General features: G+C 41.5%; 1 protein-coding gene across 4 annotated transcripts in view; it reads left to right on the plus strand.

Annotated features, from left to right (window-relative positions):
• The window catches only part of iqsec1b (IQ motif and Sec7 domain ArfGEF 1b), a 108858-nt gene that overhangs the window by 9345 nt on the left and 84622 nt on the right, over positions 1-14891 (plus strand). For all 4 annotated transcript variants that reach the window (XM_019856542.1, XM_019856534.1, XM_019856543.1 and 1 more), the window contains exon 2: positions 14353-14382. In XM_019856542.1, the coding sequence (XP_019712101.1) occupies positions 14353-14382 (30 nt within the window). The remainder of the gene's footprint in view (positions 1-14352; positions 14383-14891) is intronic.

Genomic DNA, 14891 nt, shown 5'->3' on the forward strand with positions numbered 1-14891 from the left:
TATATATATATATTCGTGTGTGTGTGTATGTACGTGTGTCACACAGCATATCTTGAGTAATTTTTATGAATTACGGGTTAGGTTCAGCAGCAGGTGGATTTTTCTTCCTGAAAAAGTTACTACACAATATCTGTATTCCCCAAGGTTTTGAAGTCAAACTTCAAAACAAAAAAAATTAATATCTCAAAAATTTGACGAGCTAAAAAAAAAAAAAAAGTAGACTTTTTTTTTTTTTTTAATCAGCATCCAAAATAGGTTAAGGGACACATATAAAGCTATCGCTGAATAAAATTTGCTGTTGACCAATGTTATGAATTAAATAATTAAAAAGTTTTTTTTGTTTGTTTGTTTGTTTATTTTTTGTTTTCGTTTTGTTTTTTTTGGAGCGCCTTTCCAAAAGCGATAATGCTTGACAGATATTAATTTCATAAAGTAACATGCCGAGTCTAATATTTTGGGTCCCTCAAAAGAGAGTCAGACATTAGGAACAGTTCTCAGTGTGACGCACTATTCTGTTCTTGGTTTAGACTAAGCAGAGGGGAAAAAAATGGAATCACTCAATTCAAAATGAAAACAGAAAAAACACCACAACAAAAGGAAGATTTCAACACACCACTGGTACTTTGTTGCACCACGTCAGAGGGCAGTCTCAGAGGCATGGACATCATGAGTGATCAACGGTACTCTTCATCAATCTGACTCCAACTTTAGCAGATTGCTTTTGCCAGATCAGGTTTGCACATTGGAGCAGGCTGCCACCTCCCCAGTGCCTGTCCCCGACATGCAGCCGCATATCATCAATGACTGTGGAAATTCTTCAGGCAGTCGTGTCCAAAAATTTCATTGGAACAGCACCAAACAAAAGTTCCAGCATTATCACCTTGCCCAGTGCAGATTCGCCATTTGTCACTGAATATGACTTTCTTCCAGTCATCCACAGCCCACAATTGCTTTTGTGTAGCCCATTGTAACGTCTTTTTTTTTTCTGTTGAGGTTGTTATGATGGCTTTCTTTGAGCTTTTCTGTACATAAAGCCCATTTCCTTTAGGGGCTTTCTCACAGATCGGTCACAGACGTTGACGATTTGTTTTGCTGTGCATTTTCTGTGTCAAGACATATTGCTCCAAGTTTTCTGTCTTGACGCTTTTGATGTCTTCCTTGGTCTCTCACTAAAATGCTTGCCTTTAACTGGCTCCACATGTGGTTTGGACTCGGTTAAGATTTTAGACACAGATGACTGTGAACAACCAACATCTTTTGCAGCATTGCGTGATGATTTCCCATCTTGAAGAAGTTTGGTAATCCTTTCCTTTCTTTCAATTCGTCATACATCTCTCGTGTTGGAGCCTCTTTCATCTCAGTCCACTTGGTGCAACTGCTCTCCAAGGTGAGATCACGCCTGCTTAACTGCAGAAAAACAAGTAGATCTAAATTTGATGCAGGTGATAGTTTTGGGAATGGAAATTTCCATTGTTTTTTTTCCTCAGAATTGAGTGATTCCATCATTGATTCCTTCTGCTTGGTCTAAAAATGTAACTGTAACCACATTTTTCCCCCCTTAATTTTGCTGAGTGTATCTTCACGCCAGAATGTTGCCTCTTGAAATTTAATTTTGTGTCACATCTGTGATAATTTTTTTTTCTCTACCAATTTAAACAACTGAATGAACATCCTCCGAGACTGGTGATTGCATCATTTTTGCCAGGGTTTGTAGTTCAGACAAAGCCAGGTTACGGCTTCAGCATGTTTTGGTCCCCCATGGTAGTGAAGGAGAGCATTAAGGAGAAGGCCCCTTCTTGTGTCCGGCAGCACACACTCATGATGTGCTGAACAATCAGTGCGTTAAAGCATATTTACGAGCCCATGAACTGCCTCTTGCCACCGGAGCCCCCGTTAATGAAATACTCCTGCTAGATTAATGTCTTCGCCGGGATGATTTGCATTCAGGCGCTACCAATAAATCTCAAGCAATGGGCAAATACAATTTTCAACTTACACTCCAAAACAACTGCAGGCGTCCTGTGGCTGCGCCGCTCCTCCTGAACTCTTCCTATTCTATTTGAGCCTATTAAGAGGCCGTCTGGTGGGTGTTCATTGATGTGGCCGGTCGTCTGAAGAGGATAGTCATGATTTTAATGAGCACCGTTATCCCCCCCTCTGATGGCTCTACTGGTAAAGGCCAGCACACTGAGGGAGGTCGGAAGGTACGCCACTGACCTCGTATTAGTTGATGTCACTGTACTCATTGTCTTTGTGTAACTTCTAATGAGAGGGAAGAGAAGAGGAGGGCTGCGTCACTAATTGTGGTGCCTCGGAAACCAGGGGACTTTAAAATTTGGCCTCTGTCCCCGGTTTCCTCCGCATAGCGTTTTCTTGTTGGGCACAGTGCTCCAATGATGTCCTTTCAAACTTTTTTCACAAGGCAAAGCAGGACTCGATTCACCTTATTGGAGAAATGGCCGAGGTAACTGAGCTCATCGGCCACTTGGGTTTGATTTCTTTGTCAAAACAAATTAATTTCAAAGTAGAGTGATTCCAAAGTGCCTTGCCACTGAAGGCTTAGTGATTCACATGCATCATTTTTGTGCAAACAGTGTGGGTCCAGTTCCCACTCAGTGAGGGTGAATGCTTGTCTGTTTTCACTGGATGTGTCCTGTGACTGACTGGCAACCAGTCCCAGGTAGAGGTGTGCAGCATCATTGCTCTCACACTTTCATTCGATTGTCAGTATCATGGCAACAATTGGATATTATGCTTGGTACTTGTATTATTTGAGTTTTATTTTCATCACAGTAAATATAAGCAGTTAGGTACAAACTTCCATCTGTCCACCCATCCATTTTCCAATCTGCTTATCCTCACAGGATTCCGCAGGCGTACTGCAGCCTATCCCATTTATTATTTAAAATAAGTGCAACAGAAAATTTGACCAAGGCGCAAAATCACAACAATAATGAATATGATAGGTCTCGGCTGCTTTTAGTGTAATCATGTTCAAGTTTCCAAAACAAAACATGCTGCTTTGCACTAGTCAATGAAATCTATAAAATAAGTACACTGGGCACTTCCTGAAATGAAAAACTGTTAAAAAAAGAAGTTGAGGGTCAAAACTAACAAAAACTGAATGACACACTTTGGCTCAAGAATGACTTTCTATAGTGATTAGGCCTGCAACGAACCATCGATTATACACCCTGTCTATTAATGTATGAATTGGATTAAAAAAAAAAATCCATCCTGATATTAAAAAAAAAAAAAAAGGACATTTTAAATTGACACCGGAGAAAATGCATAAACAAAGTGAATTATGGTTCAGATACTGGTTTGGTCCATGCCAGAAACAGAAACATGCCAGAACACAGACAAAGCTGTTGATCGTTTTACAAAAAGCAAAAGCAGATGTTTGTTTTATTTTTATTCAACACAAAGAGAAGTCTGCTTTCATGGAGGATCGACAGAAATCTGAGAATATTTACTGTTGAGAGGCTGATATTCTGAGCATTTTGACTATTTTCAACTAAACAAGATCTTTAAATGATCTTTATCCCAAAAATTTTTGATTCATCTGTTTAATCGATTACATTGCTGCACCTCTCATAGTGATGAGGGGTGTCACTATGAGATTTATTCACTTACCTCCCGATTTGACTGAAATCACAATACTTGTGTGACGCTTAGATTTATATCACGATTATAAATGATACTACGGTTTGCGATTCCATATCATGGGTATTGGTCTTTTTCTCCAACAAAACATTTTAAAATAATTCTAAACTGTATAACCCATCAGCAGTTTATACGTTGAACTTCAATCAATGCGGCCAGATGAAAGTCAGTCACTCTTTTTGACAGTTTGGTTTTTCTATTTGTTTTGCTCTGGCTGACTGGCTCAGGCACTGGCTCATTAAGATGATGTAGTGTGACTCTGCTGAATGCTTAAGTCGACTGACTCATTGCCAACAAATTTGCTCAGCGCTGCCAACTGCTGGAGGAAAGCGGTAGCTTCAACTTTTGCTTTTTGAAAAATCATGAAAATTAATTCTGAACTTTGACATCGATTCATTGACTCTTGGCATATAAAATCCTGATAGTTGAGTGAATCGATTTTCTTTTTTGCACCCCACTAATAGTAACCATACTTCTGGATTTTCTCCACTTGATGCTGAAAATCTGCTCTGGAAATTCTCTTGTGAAACATTCAAAATAAGAACTGTGCAAGTATTATTGTTCAAAATAAATAAAAAAAAACTTTGCAGAAACAATTGTGCTATTTGGCAGGATTGTTGACACATCAGGACTTGGCTGCGTTGGCTGTGCACTTCATGGTGGAAACGGTTCACGTGAGTCTTAAGGATGATGAGCTCTGAATTTAATTTTAGTGCAGCAGGCTTTAGGTGTTGCTGTCCTTTCAAAAATTGGGTTGCCAAATGTGTTCAAACATCGAACATTGTCTGGGGACCAGTCTAAGGTGAACCCCGCTTCTCAGCCAAAGTCAGCTGAGGGAGGCTGCAGCTCAAGAGCAACCCCGTCGGATAACCGCTGAAGAAAATGGATGGATCGATGATGTACGACTACTGCTTGCAAACTTTGTTGGCTCAAAGTTTATCTTTTAGCTTGTGGCCTAACATGGCCTGTATGTTCTGTCACGTAGGCGCCGAATGACATCACTCAGTTGAGACCAGAGCGACAATGCTAGATGACAGCCATTGACACGAGGGAATGACAGATTGGCTACAAAGAATTTTGATGCCGCAAGCTGAAAATCAAGCAGCAATGTCATTACTTCTTAATCAATTATGATCTGGCACGATGTCCATGCCGAATCTTTCATGTCCGGATGATCATTTTCTTCACCCACATTCCAGGGTGTATTCCGTCATTGGCCCAGAGTCAGCTGGTAGTCCAGCAAGCAATTGCGCAATTTTGAAAATGAGTGGACGCACTCAAGGGAAGTTGTTCAGTTTGTTGCTTTGCGCTCCGCTCTGAACTTTAAACTAAAAACAACCAAGCTAGTCAAGAACTTGATTGTTTATCTTAATGGCATCTATGCTTTATGCAGTACATGTTCCAGGTCATCCCTTTTCCGCCCACTGTTCATTTTGACCTCTAAATGAAAGAAGTGGAAAGGCAACTTGAAGTCACAACACAAAAGAACCGTTAAATCCAAAAGGATATATAACCTAACTGTTGTGGAAAGGATGTTAATGATTTTTTTTTCAAACTTTTTCATTTCTAACCTAAAGCCTGTTCTGTACTGTGCAATTTTGACCGTCCCAAATAACAGATGTACTGTCGTGGGGAAAAAGGCCCAGTGTGACTCACCTCCAGGTCCGTTTGTAACACAGACATCCGAAGTTGGCCCCTTTTCCTCAGTCAGGAACGTGACCCCACTTTTAGCTTCTCCTTCTGCTTCTTTTCTTTTTTAACCCAAAAAAACCCGCCACAAAATTCCAGCTCGGTTGTGTCAATGTGTTCGTCTTACTGCAAAGATGTTTGTGTCGAACAGGCTAAAAGCGGAACACTGGAAGGTCGGGGTCAGAAGGCTAAAGCTGCCTTTCATTATTTTGACTTCCTCCTTTTCCAATTATTCACCTCACATCTGGCAAAGTAAGAAGACTCTCAAGCCAAATTGGACACGATCTGTCACACGCTATCTACAGTGAGATTCTTGAAAAGCTGCCGCTTGTTGTCTGCCAGGTGGGAGTGCAGCGTGTTTATGTGGGCCACTGACGATGAGGCGGAGGCGGTCGACAGCTGAACACACAAACGCAGATGAGAAGCTTGTGGTCACACATCTTGGTCACCACAGACGGATGGCCAACAAACCTCGCCGTGAGCCAGCATGGCTCGCGACAACCAATGTTTGATGGGCTCGGCATTTTCCGAGATGCAGATTAACTGTGGGCGCTGGTTTGTTTTGTAAACATTTCACATAAGTGACTGGGATGAACTGAACGGCTGGTGGATTCTTCTTTTTCATATGCAGCAACCGCACATAAATGGAGAGTGCAGCTGCAGTTGCAGCGTATAGTTTGAGTTAAATGTTTGCAGACTGTGGTAATCGGCTGTCTGAGTTGATCTTATTTTAATTAAACTTGATTGAGATATCTGATTAAAAACTTGCTGTACATATGAAAATGCAAAATGTTGAATGAACAAAAACAGATTTTCCATATCTGCTTCTTAATTTCACTTTTTAAAAAAATGTTTTATTAGGAATCTGTAGGATTCAGCAGGCAGTACTGTACAAAAGCTTCTGGCCACCTCTAACTTGGTTTTAACTTCTCCACAGCAAAATCTTTGAAAACATGAAGAAAAAAATAAAGAGGCTCACAGCCTCAAATCCTCAGAGATGCAAATGATAAAAAGACATTTTTGTTTGCAGTGAGTCCTGGATTTCCGCGTGTGGGTGGGACGTCACCCTGGCCGAGGGGGAAAAAACATGCTGGGCTGCCAGAGATCCCTTCAACTTGTTCACTTGCGTATTCATACAAAGTGCACAAACAGTACTGTGAAAAAGTGTTTGCCCCCTTCTTGATTTATGTCTTGTTTGCATATTCATCACACACAAAGGTTTCAGTTCAGTTTTAGGAAAGCTGAGTTCAACAGGCAACACCCGAGCACCATATTTGTTGATTCAAGAAATCACATTAATTGAATCTGTCAGACAAAGTGAAGCAGGTTAAAAGATCTCAAGAAGCAAACACATTATGCCATGATCCAAAGAAATTCAAGAAGAAAAAAAAAAACCAAAAAAAACCCCACAATTGAAATCTATCAGTCTGGAGAAGGTTACAAAGCCATTTCCAAGACTGTGGGGCTTCAGGGAAACCACTGTCAGAGCCATTATCCACAAATAGAGGAAACTGGGAACAGTGTTAACCATTCCTTGGAATGGTCGACCAACTAAAATTACTCCAAGAGTGCGATGACGACTCCTCCAGGAGGTTGCGAAAGAACCTAGAACAATCTAAAGCACTGCAGACCTTGCTGGCCTCTTTTCAGGTCCTACACGACTCGAGCATAAGAAAGACATTGGCCAAAAATGGCATCCAAGGGAGAGTTCCCGGCGAAAACCATTGCTGTCCAAAAAGAACACAAAGGCTCATCTCAGGTTTGCCAAAAGACCTCGAAATAATCCTCAAGACTTTTGGTAAAACATTATGTGGACTAATGAGTCAAAAATGGGACTTTTTGGAAAATGTGCGGCCCCTTAAATCTGGTGTAGAAATCCACAGCATTTGATCGAAAAGAACATTATGCCCACAACGAAGCATGGTGGTGGCAGTGCGATGGTCTGGGGCTGCTTTGCTAACTCAGGTCCAGGACAACTTGCTGTAATAGGACAATTAATTCTGCTGTCTACCAGAAAATCCAGAAGGAGAACACCCGACCATTAGTTTGCACTCTCAAACTCACGTGCTCTTAGATCATGCAGCAGGACAACGGTCTGAAATAAACCGGCAAGTCCACCTCTGAATGGCTAAAAAAAAAAAAAATTAAGGTTTTGGAGTGGCCAAGTCAAAGTCTAGATTGGAATCCAATAGAGACGCTTTGGTGTGACCTTAAACGGGCAGCACATGCGAGAAAACCCTCCAATATGGTGCAGTAGAAGCAATTCTGCGAAGAAGGTTTGGAATTTTTTTGCGGGGGGGGGGCTTAATAAATTGAATTGGCATTTAGCAACCACATTTTGTATTTCCTTGGGTTGTTTCTGTGTGATATTAAAAATGGTTTGATGAACTGAAGCCTTTGTGTGTGTCAAAGAACGCAGAAATCAGGAAGTGTCAAATACATTTACACGGCACAGTATCCATATTGGTTGCTGCTGTGCATCGCGTCATGGGGTGTGCATCACCCTTGAAATTTTAGGATATCTAAAAATCTAAATCAGTGAATGGGTGCAGAGTCAACGAGAAGTTTCTTGATACAGTGTCTACCTTTCTTCAGCGATGAGCTGTCGGAGTCGAACTTTGATTAACAGATCTGCCAGTGTGAAGAAATGCCACAGGGAACTGTATTGTTCGGGACAACACTTTAAAGTGACTTTTAAAGTCCAACTTTTTTCTCGGTTAAAAAATGTCATTACCAATCAACTTTGCTGTCAGCTTTGCTGCGGCTTTGACAGAATTCCCGCTCATCATTTAGCTGTGTCACGTTCGCTGCACGCATTGTTTTGTTTTCAGTTTGCAGCAGGAAGCAGACACGGTGAGTAATCTGCTACTAAACACGGCCCCCTCATGCAGGAAATATCAAAGCAAAACAAAAACAAATGAGACAGACAGAGGAGTAGTGTTCCGGTGGCCAGATATCTGGCTTTAGCTAACGAGTCAGAGATAAAATCAAGTCACTCGGACTTGAGTGCAAAACAATGTGAGTGGGACGTCATAATTGTAGTTTGAAACTTGCGATTTGGTGAACACTGAACAAAAAAAAGGATTTCATTGAAGAAATGCTCAGTAAACAAGCAAGGCTAAAATTTAGACATAGTCACTGACCACACGGTGCGGTTCACTCGCATGACTTCCATGTGGGCAGCGTGAGTTGTCTGAATGGTTGTCTGTCTTTATCTGTGCCCTTTGAAGGACAAAAAAACGAGTCCACGGCGCGTGTCTGCCTTTCGTCCTACGTCAGCTGGAATAGGCTCGAGCTCACCTGTGACCTTGAGCAGGATAAGCCGTAGAGAAAATAGACGAATGGATAATTGTTGCACCTAAACCGTAACGGAGGACTTGACTAACTCATTAGAGCTGCTTAAGCGCACACATTTCTTCCTGTAATTAGAAGCTGATTAATAAAGTTCATTTACATCTCTGGAATGCGCCGAGAATCCTCACACATGATGGATGCACTCCATCGATGCACTGGGCCGAGAAACAGAGGCACATATGCGCGCGCCTCATCAAAGGCGAGGTGCAGACTACAGCCCTTTGGTTCGGATTAAATACAGACAATGAACATGAAATAGTCCCTGAGAGCGTTGCGCTTCAGATGATGCTGTCAGTGTGAGTGAGCTGTTGGAGTTGACCACAGCTTCAAGTCAGTGATTGTTTGGTGCCACTCTTGTGGAGGCAGGCACGAGGCACCAACGGTTTGGCTGAGATTTATTCTTTTCCATCACAGCTTGAAGCGTAAAGCATTTCATGGCTGTCACTCAGTGAAACTAAATGCCTTCCTGTTGGAGTCACTTTGAAAAGCATGCAGGAGGCTGACGTATTGATCCATAGTTAGCTGGCTACTGATTCCCTGCTGTAATGCGCACTGTAATACATTGAGAATGTACATATTTTCAGGTTTACCTGAAAACATAACACGCCGTCCATGCTCACATGGAGAGAGAGCAATATCATACGCAGTGATAACCCATGCAAGTAGAGCGGGAACATGCAAACTCATTACTGAAATGTCAGAGTTGAGAGATTTTTGCTCTTCTAGTGGGCTGGCCCTTCTTCCTATATTTTAGCAATATTGGCGCGTTGTCGGCCTGTCATGATAACTTTTATTTTGCACAATATATTTTCCCAGATGCTATCACGATAAACGATAGTAATTTTTTTAAGAGCAAAAGTGCAATCATCTTTCAATTTTCAAGGATACTGAAAATTTGCATCGAAATGTGGGAGAATAAAATATATTTGATTAAACAAATGTACATAAAAACCGCTCAGCCTCTGTTAAAAAAACGTGCATTTCAACAAATATTAACACAACACATACAACCACACTTGAAGTGTCAGTGGAGTAAAATGAGATGTCTTTTATCTCCTTGTATGTCCTCTTTCCCCTGCTTGTAAAAGTCTGCAATGGCTGTTCGGGAAATACACATTTCGTCGGACAATTTGTACTGCCTAGAAGGTCTACGGTTTGGTTAAAAATAAAGAATGATCACAGGAAGGACTGTCTATTCACATAATCATTATTATCGTCATTATTATTATTGTTGATTGTGTATTGTCGATCCAACCATTATTCCGAGCCGCTTAAACTTCACCAGGATGGCAGGTGTGCTGCAGCCTATCCCAGCAGTGTTTGGGCAGTTTAAAAAAATATATTTTGCTTCCATTGGACAGCAAAAAGTACAATCAGCCAGCTGTGTATCCAACTGTTGCCATTCATCCAACAAAATTAGACTTGGCTCCCTGCAAATATCTCAGCTTTGTGGCCAATTTAACAAACCCAGATTTCACACTGAGTAAGTGCATCCCTTCGAATTTTTTTTTTTTTTTTGATGCACCAGCAAGACTAGCATTAAAACACAGCAAAAACACCATATTCAGTGAGCATCAGTATGCCACTCTATGCTGGGTGGGGTTGGAATTGAGTTTTTTTTTTTTTTTGTCACAAAATTAGGAATCAAAATCATTATTTCTGTTTAAATAGTTTAATTATTTTGGTTTGGTGCTTACCTATGAGATTTTTCTTAAGTAAAATAGTTACCTTGGCTCAGTAGGCTGTTTGCCAACTGATCTAGTCATTACTCTCCTAAATTAAAGACTGAGTTTTAAAATAAGTCTCACATGATGAACATAGATTGACATTTTTATAATCATCATTTATAGAGAACTGCGGTTTGAAAAATGAACACGTGAATGGGCGTAATCTCTCAATGTACCAGAGAACTTGCATTGGAGAGATACGGATTCTCAGCATTGGTCTCGCTTGTCAATTCAGACAGTCGAAATGGTTGCCGGTCGTCAGTCTTTCAATTTGTGGCGCGCGTAGCGCATGCTTGTAGAATCGATAGCGCATAAACAAGCAATGAAATGGTATAAAAAAGAGGACCGTTGCGCTGGCTAGCATTAACACTACTTGGCTTTTTTTCGAGCTGCTGTACCCTGCTGCGCCTTGTTGATAAATGAGAAAAAGAGCTGCACGTGCCTCTAAAAGGACGCGCCACGCGCGAAGCGAACTGAAACTGTCGAACCGAACCGCTGGAGTCCTCGTGTGCATGCGTGCGTGTGAGTGTCATCACTCGCACACAGGCGAGCTGGAAGTAAAATGACTGACAGCAGAGGAAAGGAAGCAGCGCGACTGAATCTTCATGCAGTATGTAAACCAACACGCATGTAAATTTATTGTGGCTGACCCCCCTCCCCCCATCGCTCATTGAGTCAATATAGTAATTACCGTGATGGGCCCAGTTCTGATAAAACTGGAATGGCATCATTTCCTACTGCGGTATCATTTTTATGATACTGTGCGGCACCTTTATTAGCAGCACGCAAGTGTTTCAGCTCATTTAAACCACAGCCACCAAAGGATGCTTCAAAAATAGGCTTTGACAATCTAGTTTCCTCACAAAGTTCAATGACATTCGGCCCTGTGGTTTTATGTAATTGCCCTGACAAACAGATAAGACTCTTCTTCCAACTTAACTACATCGTATATAATTTCCGCTTAACTCGGCAGTGCAAATAACAGCAGATGCATTTCATTTAATGCCCCAGCTATCTGCCTTCCGCTTTATGCAAGAATAAGATGGAAAGTGGCTCCGCAAGACCCATCACTGCTCACAAACAGAAACAGCGGGTTTATAATTACAATGAAGCAGGTCTTCGCTGGTGATAAAAATGCTTATGGGGAAAGTGCCTGCGCCTTCAAGACCACTCAGTTGTTGCACAGTAGATGTTGTTCCAGTTTATTTGAAGCACGGTAGGCAGCTATGATTAAATGAGCAGCCCTGTGCATTATGGCACTTGTGTCCAGTTGCACTCAGTCTTGCAGATTGATAAACTCTGAGTCAGCATCTTTCAGGGGCTGGGAGTATTTCTTTGTCCGTTTCCTCCCCCCGACAACAGGAAACAGGCTGTCATCCCTGCAAGAGACTTGGGAAAGAGGCAGTTGCATCAATGTGTGCGCAACGAAACAGAGCTTGATATGTCACTAGAGATGTCGATGTAACATTTTTTTCAGAAAGCAGCTGAGATGCAGATGTGCCACAGATACGCTGTGTGCAAAACGGCGGGGGACCTTGAGTGGGCTTTGCTGTGGAGTGATACCTCCACTGGGATTTGGCATTTACTGCATGATTGAAATGGCTTTGGGAATGTGATAGATTTAAACCTCAGCAGCCCGTGCCTATTTCCAAAAGACCTCAAAAGTTGTTTGCACGTATCCATCATCTTATAGATAGATTCTGCTTGGATCAGGCCATGAAATATGAGAACCATTTATTTCACGCCTCGACAAATGAGCTTTGTCTGCTCTACAAGAATGCTTGATGAATGTGTGATACAGTTCAGGAGGAGCTTTTTCACTTTGCGACCATTGACAGCAACAAACTGTTGAGGTCAGGCGGGTCTATTGATTCAGCTTCGCACAAATGCAAACTGCATTTCAAGTGTTACGACTTCCGTGTTGTGGAGTAGAGGACAGATCCAAGTGACGCTGGGACAGAAAGGACATGAAATGATGACGGGTGATGCCACGGAAATTTGTCACAGTAGTTTGCATCTGGGGGGTGGAGCTGCCTCCTGAAACGTTTCAACATTGCCGAGTGAAAAAAACATTGCAAAAATGTTGACATGCATTGCTGTCCCAACATATGCGAGGAATGGTTTGGTCCAGTCTTTCATTCATTTCAGTGATGCATTGTATACACAGCAATCGATAGCTTCAGTAATTGGCTTTGGCTCTGGACTCTGGCTTGTGTGTCAATGAATCTCATTGCGTTCTATTGACCCAGCTCTAGTTTTCAGCCTCAGCCCCACTGCACCCTTGTGAACGGGCTTGCTCTGATGAGAACGCCAACGTCTGATGTACGCTTTTATGTCATAATTAGGACATCTTTGTTGATATTTGCTGAACAGACAATCACCAGTTGATCCTTTCCCGTTACAAAATTCTGGGTCGAGAGGAGGTTCACAAAGGCAGAAATAATACAGAATAACAAAGAAGAATTACAAAGGAAAAAAAAATCTTCACTGAAAGTTGTTTGTAGCTGTTGCTTGGTTGAAGTTTATTAAAGTGGGTGGTGGGGGGGGGGGGGATGAGAGGCGCCAGTCACTGAAGATCTTGAAGGCAGACCGTTAACAGTGAACATTGTGATGTTTCTTATCCGGATATTTTTCCCACATGCAACATGAGGTGGGTCATAGGATTCACTGCATATGTCTTCGGTTTCAAATCGATTAAAATATTTTGCCCTGGAAATGTTGCAGTCGTTTTAACGATACAGTAATATCAATCTGTATATCTTTGTTCGAGCTTACCCGTAGTAAGACAGAGGTGCAATTGTTTGAGCGGTGTAGCCTTTGTTCCACCACATCTGTTAATGGTGTCCATGTTAAATGTTGCTGCTGGGCCACTGAAGCCTGTGAGCCTTGTCAGCAGTTGCTATGGAGAAGAAGCAGGTCACTCGATGTTTGCACACAGCCAGTACGTTGTCTGCGGTCTCATCCTGGAATGTCTTCAGTCATGGGATGGTTTTTCACGCTTTTAAATGCCCAGCATTGATTAGCTTCTCTTTTCATCCACACTCATTATTGTAATGAGGCATGATTCTCATTCTGATATATATATATATATATATATATATATATATATATAGCACTAATGCCAATGCTGGCGATGGCAGAAACGACCCAGATTGTGGCGGCAGCATGCACGCATTATTCTCGAATGAAAGAGAGTTTCACATTTTGTAATTATAAAAATTTTAAAAAGATAAATGACTGGTTCAATAAAGATGATGTCCAATGTTAGGAATGGAGAGTGAGTGGTATTTTGATCCTGTGGTAAAAATGGACTTCCAACCAAACCAAACTGATATAAAAGTCAACACAAACAGCTCATTTGACAATTTGCACTTAGTCGCTGCAGTCTTTCTTTATTACCCTCAATATTCACGGGGGATAGTGACTTGGCCAGCCCATGAATTGCGAAAATCTGTGTATAATTGACGATCAATATAACATCGATTCATCCATCCATCCATCATCCAAGCCGCTTGTCCTCACGAAGGTCGCGGGTGTGCTGGTACTTATCACAGCAGCTGTCATCGGGTAGTAGGCCGAGTACTGTACACCCTCAACTGGTTGCCTTATACACCCCCCCCGCACCTGACGTGCCAATGAGTTTAACACCGTGAGGGCTACATTTGTATATATGTCTGAAAAACAACTCTTAAAATAAGTTGTGTCTTTGAGTCTGCATCAATCTTCTCCATAGAGCGCTGTCTTCTACCAATCGGCTACACCTGGCTGCTTGAGTAGAAAAGCGACTGATTTAAATGATGCGGTGAAGTAAGGCATTTCGTAATGCTGCATGCTTGTAGCTGCATTGCTGCGTCATCGGGATTTCCACATGCTCAACAGAAATCATTCAGCCACGCTTTTGTTTCTTCTCTTTCAGGTCTGATGGTGACGCATCCAGGATGGTCAGGTACACTTTGCACTTTCTTTTCATTTCCAAACAATCTATACATTTTAATTGAATTACGGCAGCATGATAAATCTTTATTGATATCAACTTTACTTTAACTTTTAACATAAAATCACAAAAACAATACAACAGAACACATAACATAAAACACAGACAATGCGATCCTAACAATTGTTCCTGCATACGCCTTGTTGTTCGAAGCAGTTACAGATGAAAAAGGAGGAAATTAGTCTCCTGTCAGAAGTGTAACGTGTGCTTAGTGCAAATCTGTCTTGCACATCCTACTTTTTAGATTTTTTTATTTAAAAAAAAAAAAAAACATCATAATGTATAAATTGAATTCCACAAAACGATTGTTTCCCACTTGATGTTAATTCTTCACGAAAATACAATGTTATATCCGTACCTGAAATGTGTCCAAAGATCAAAAAGTTCAAGGGGGGGGGGGGGGCTAATAGTTTTGCAAGCCACTGTCCTTCATTCATGGAAAGGAAGTTATTTCCTGAATT

The sequence above is a fragment of the Hippocampus comes genome, unplaced genomic scaffold (genome assembly GCF_001891065.2).
Source record: "Hippocampus comes isolate QL1 unplaced genomic scaffold, H_comes_QL1_v1.1 scaffold283, whole genome shotgun sequence".
NCBI lineage: Eukaryota > Metazoa > Chordata > Actinopteri > Syngnathiformes > Syngnathidae > Hippocampus > Hippocampus comes.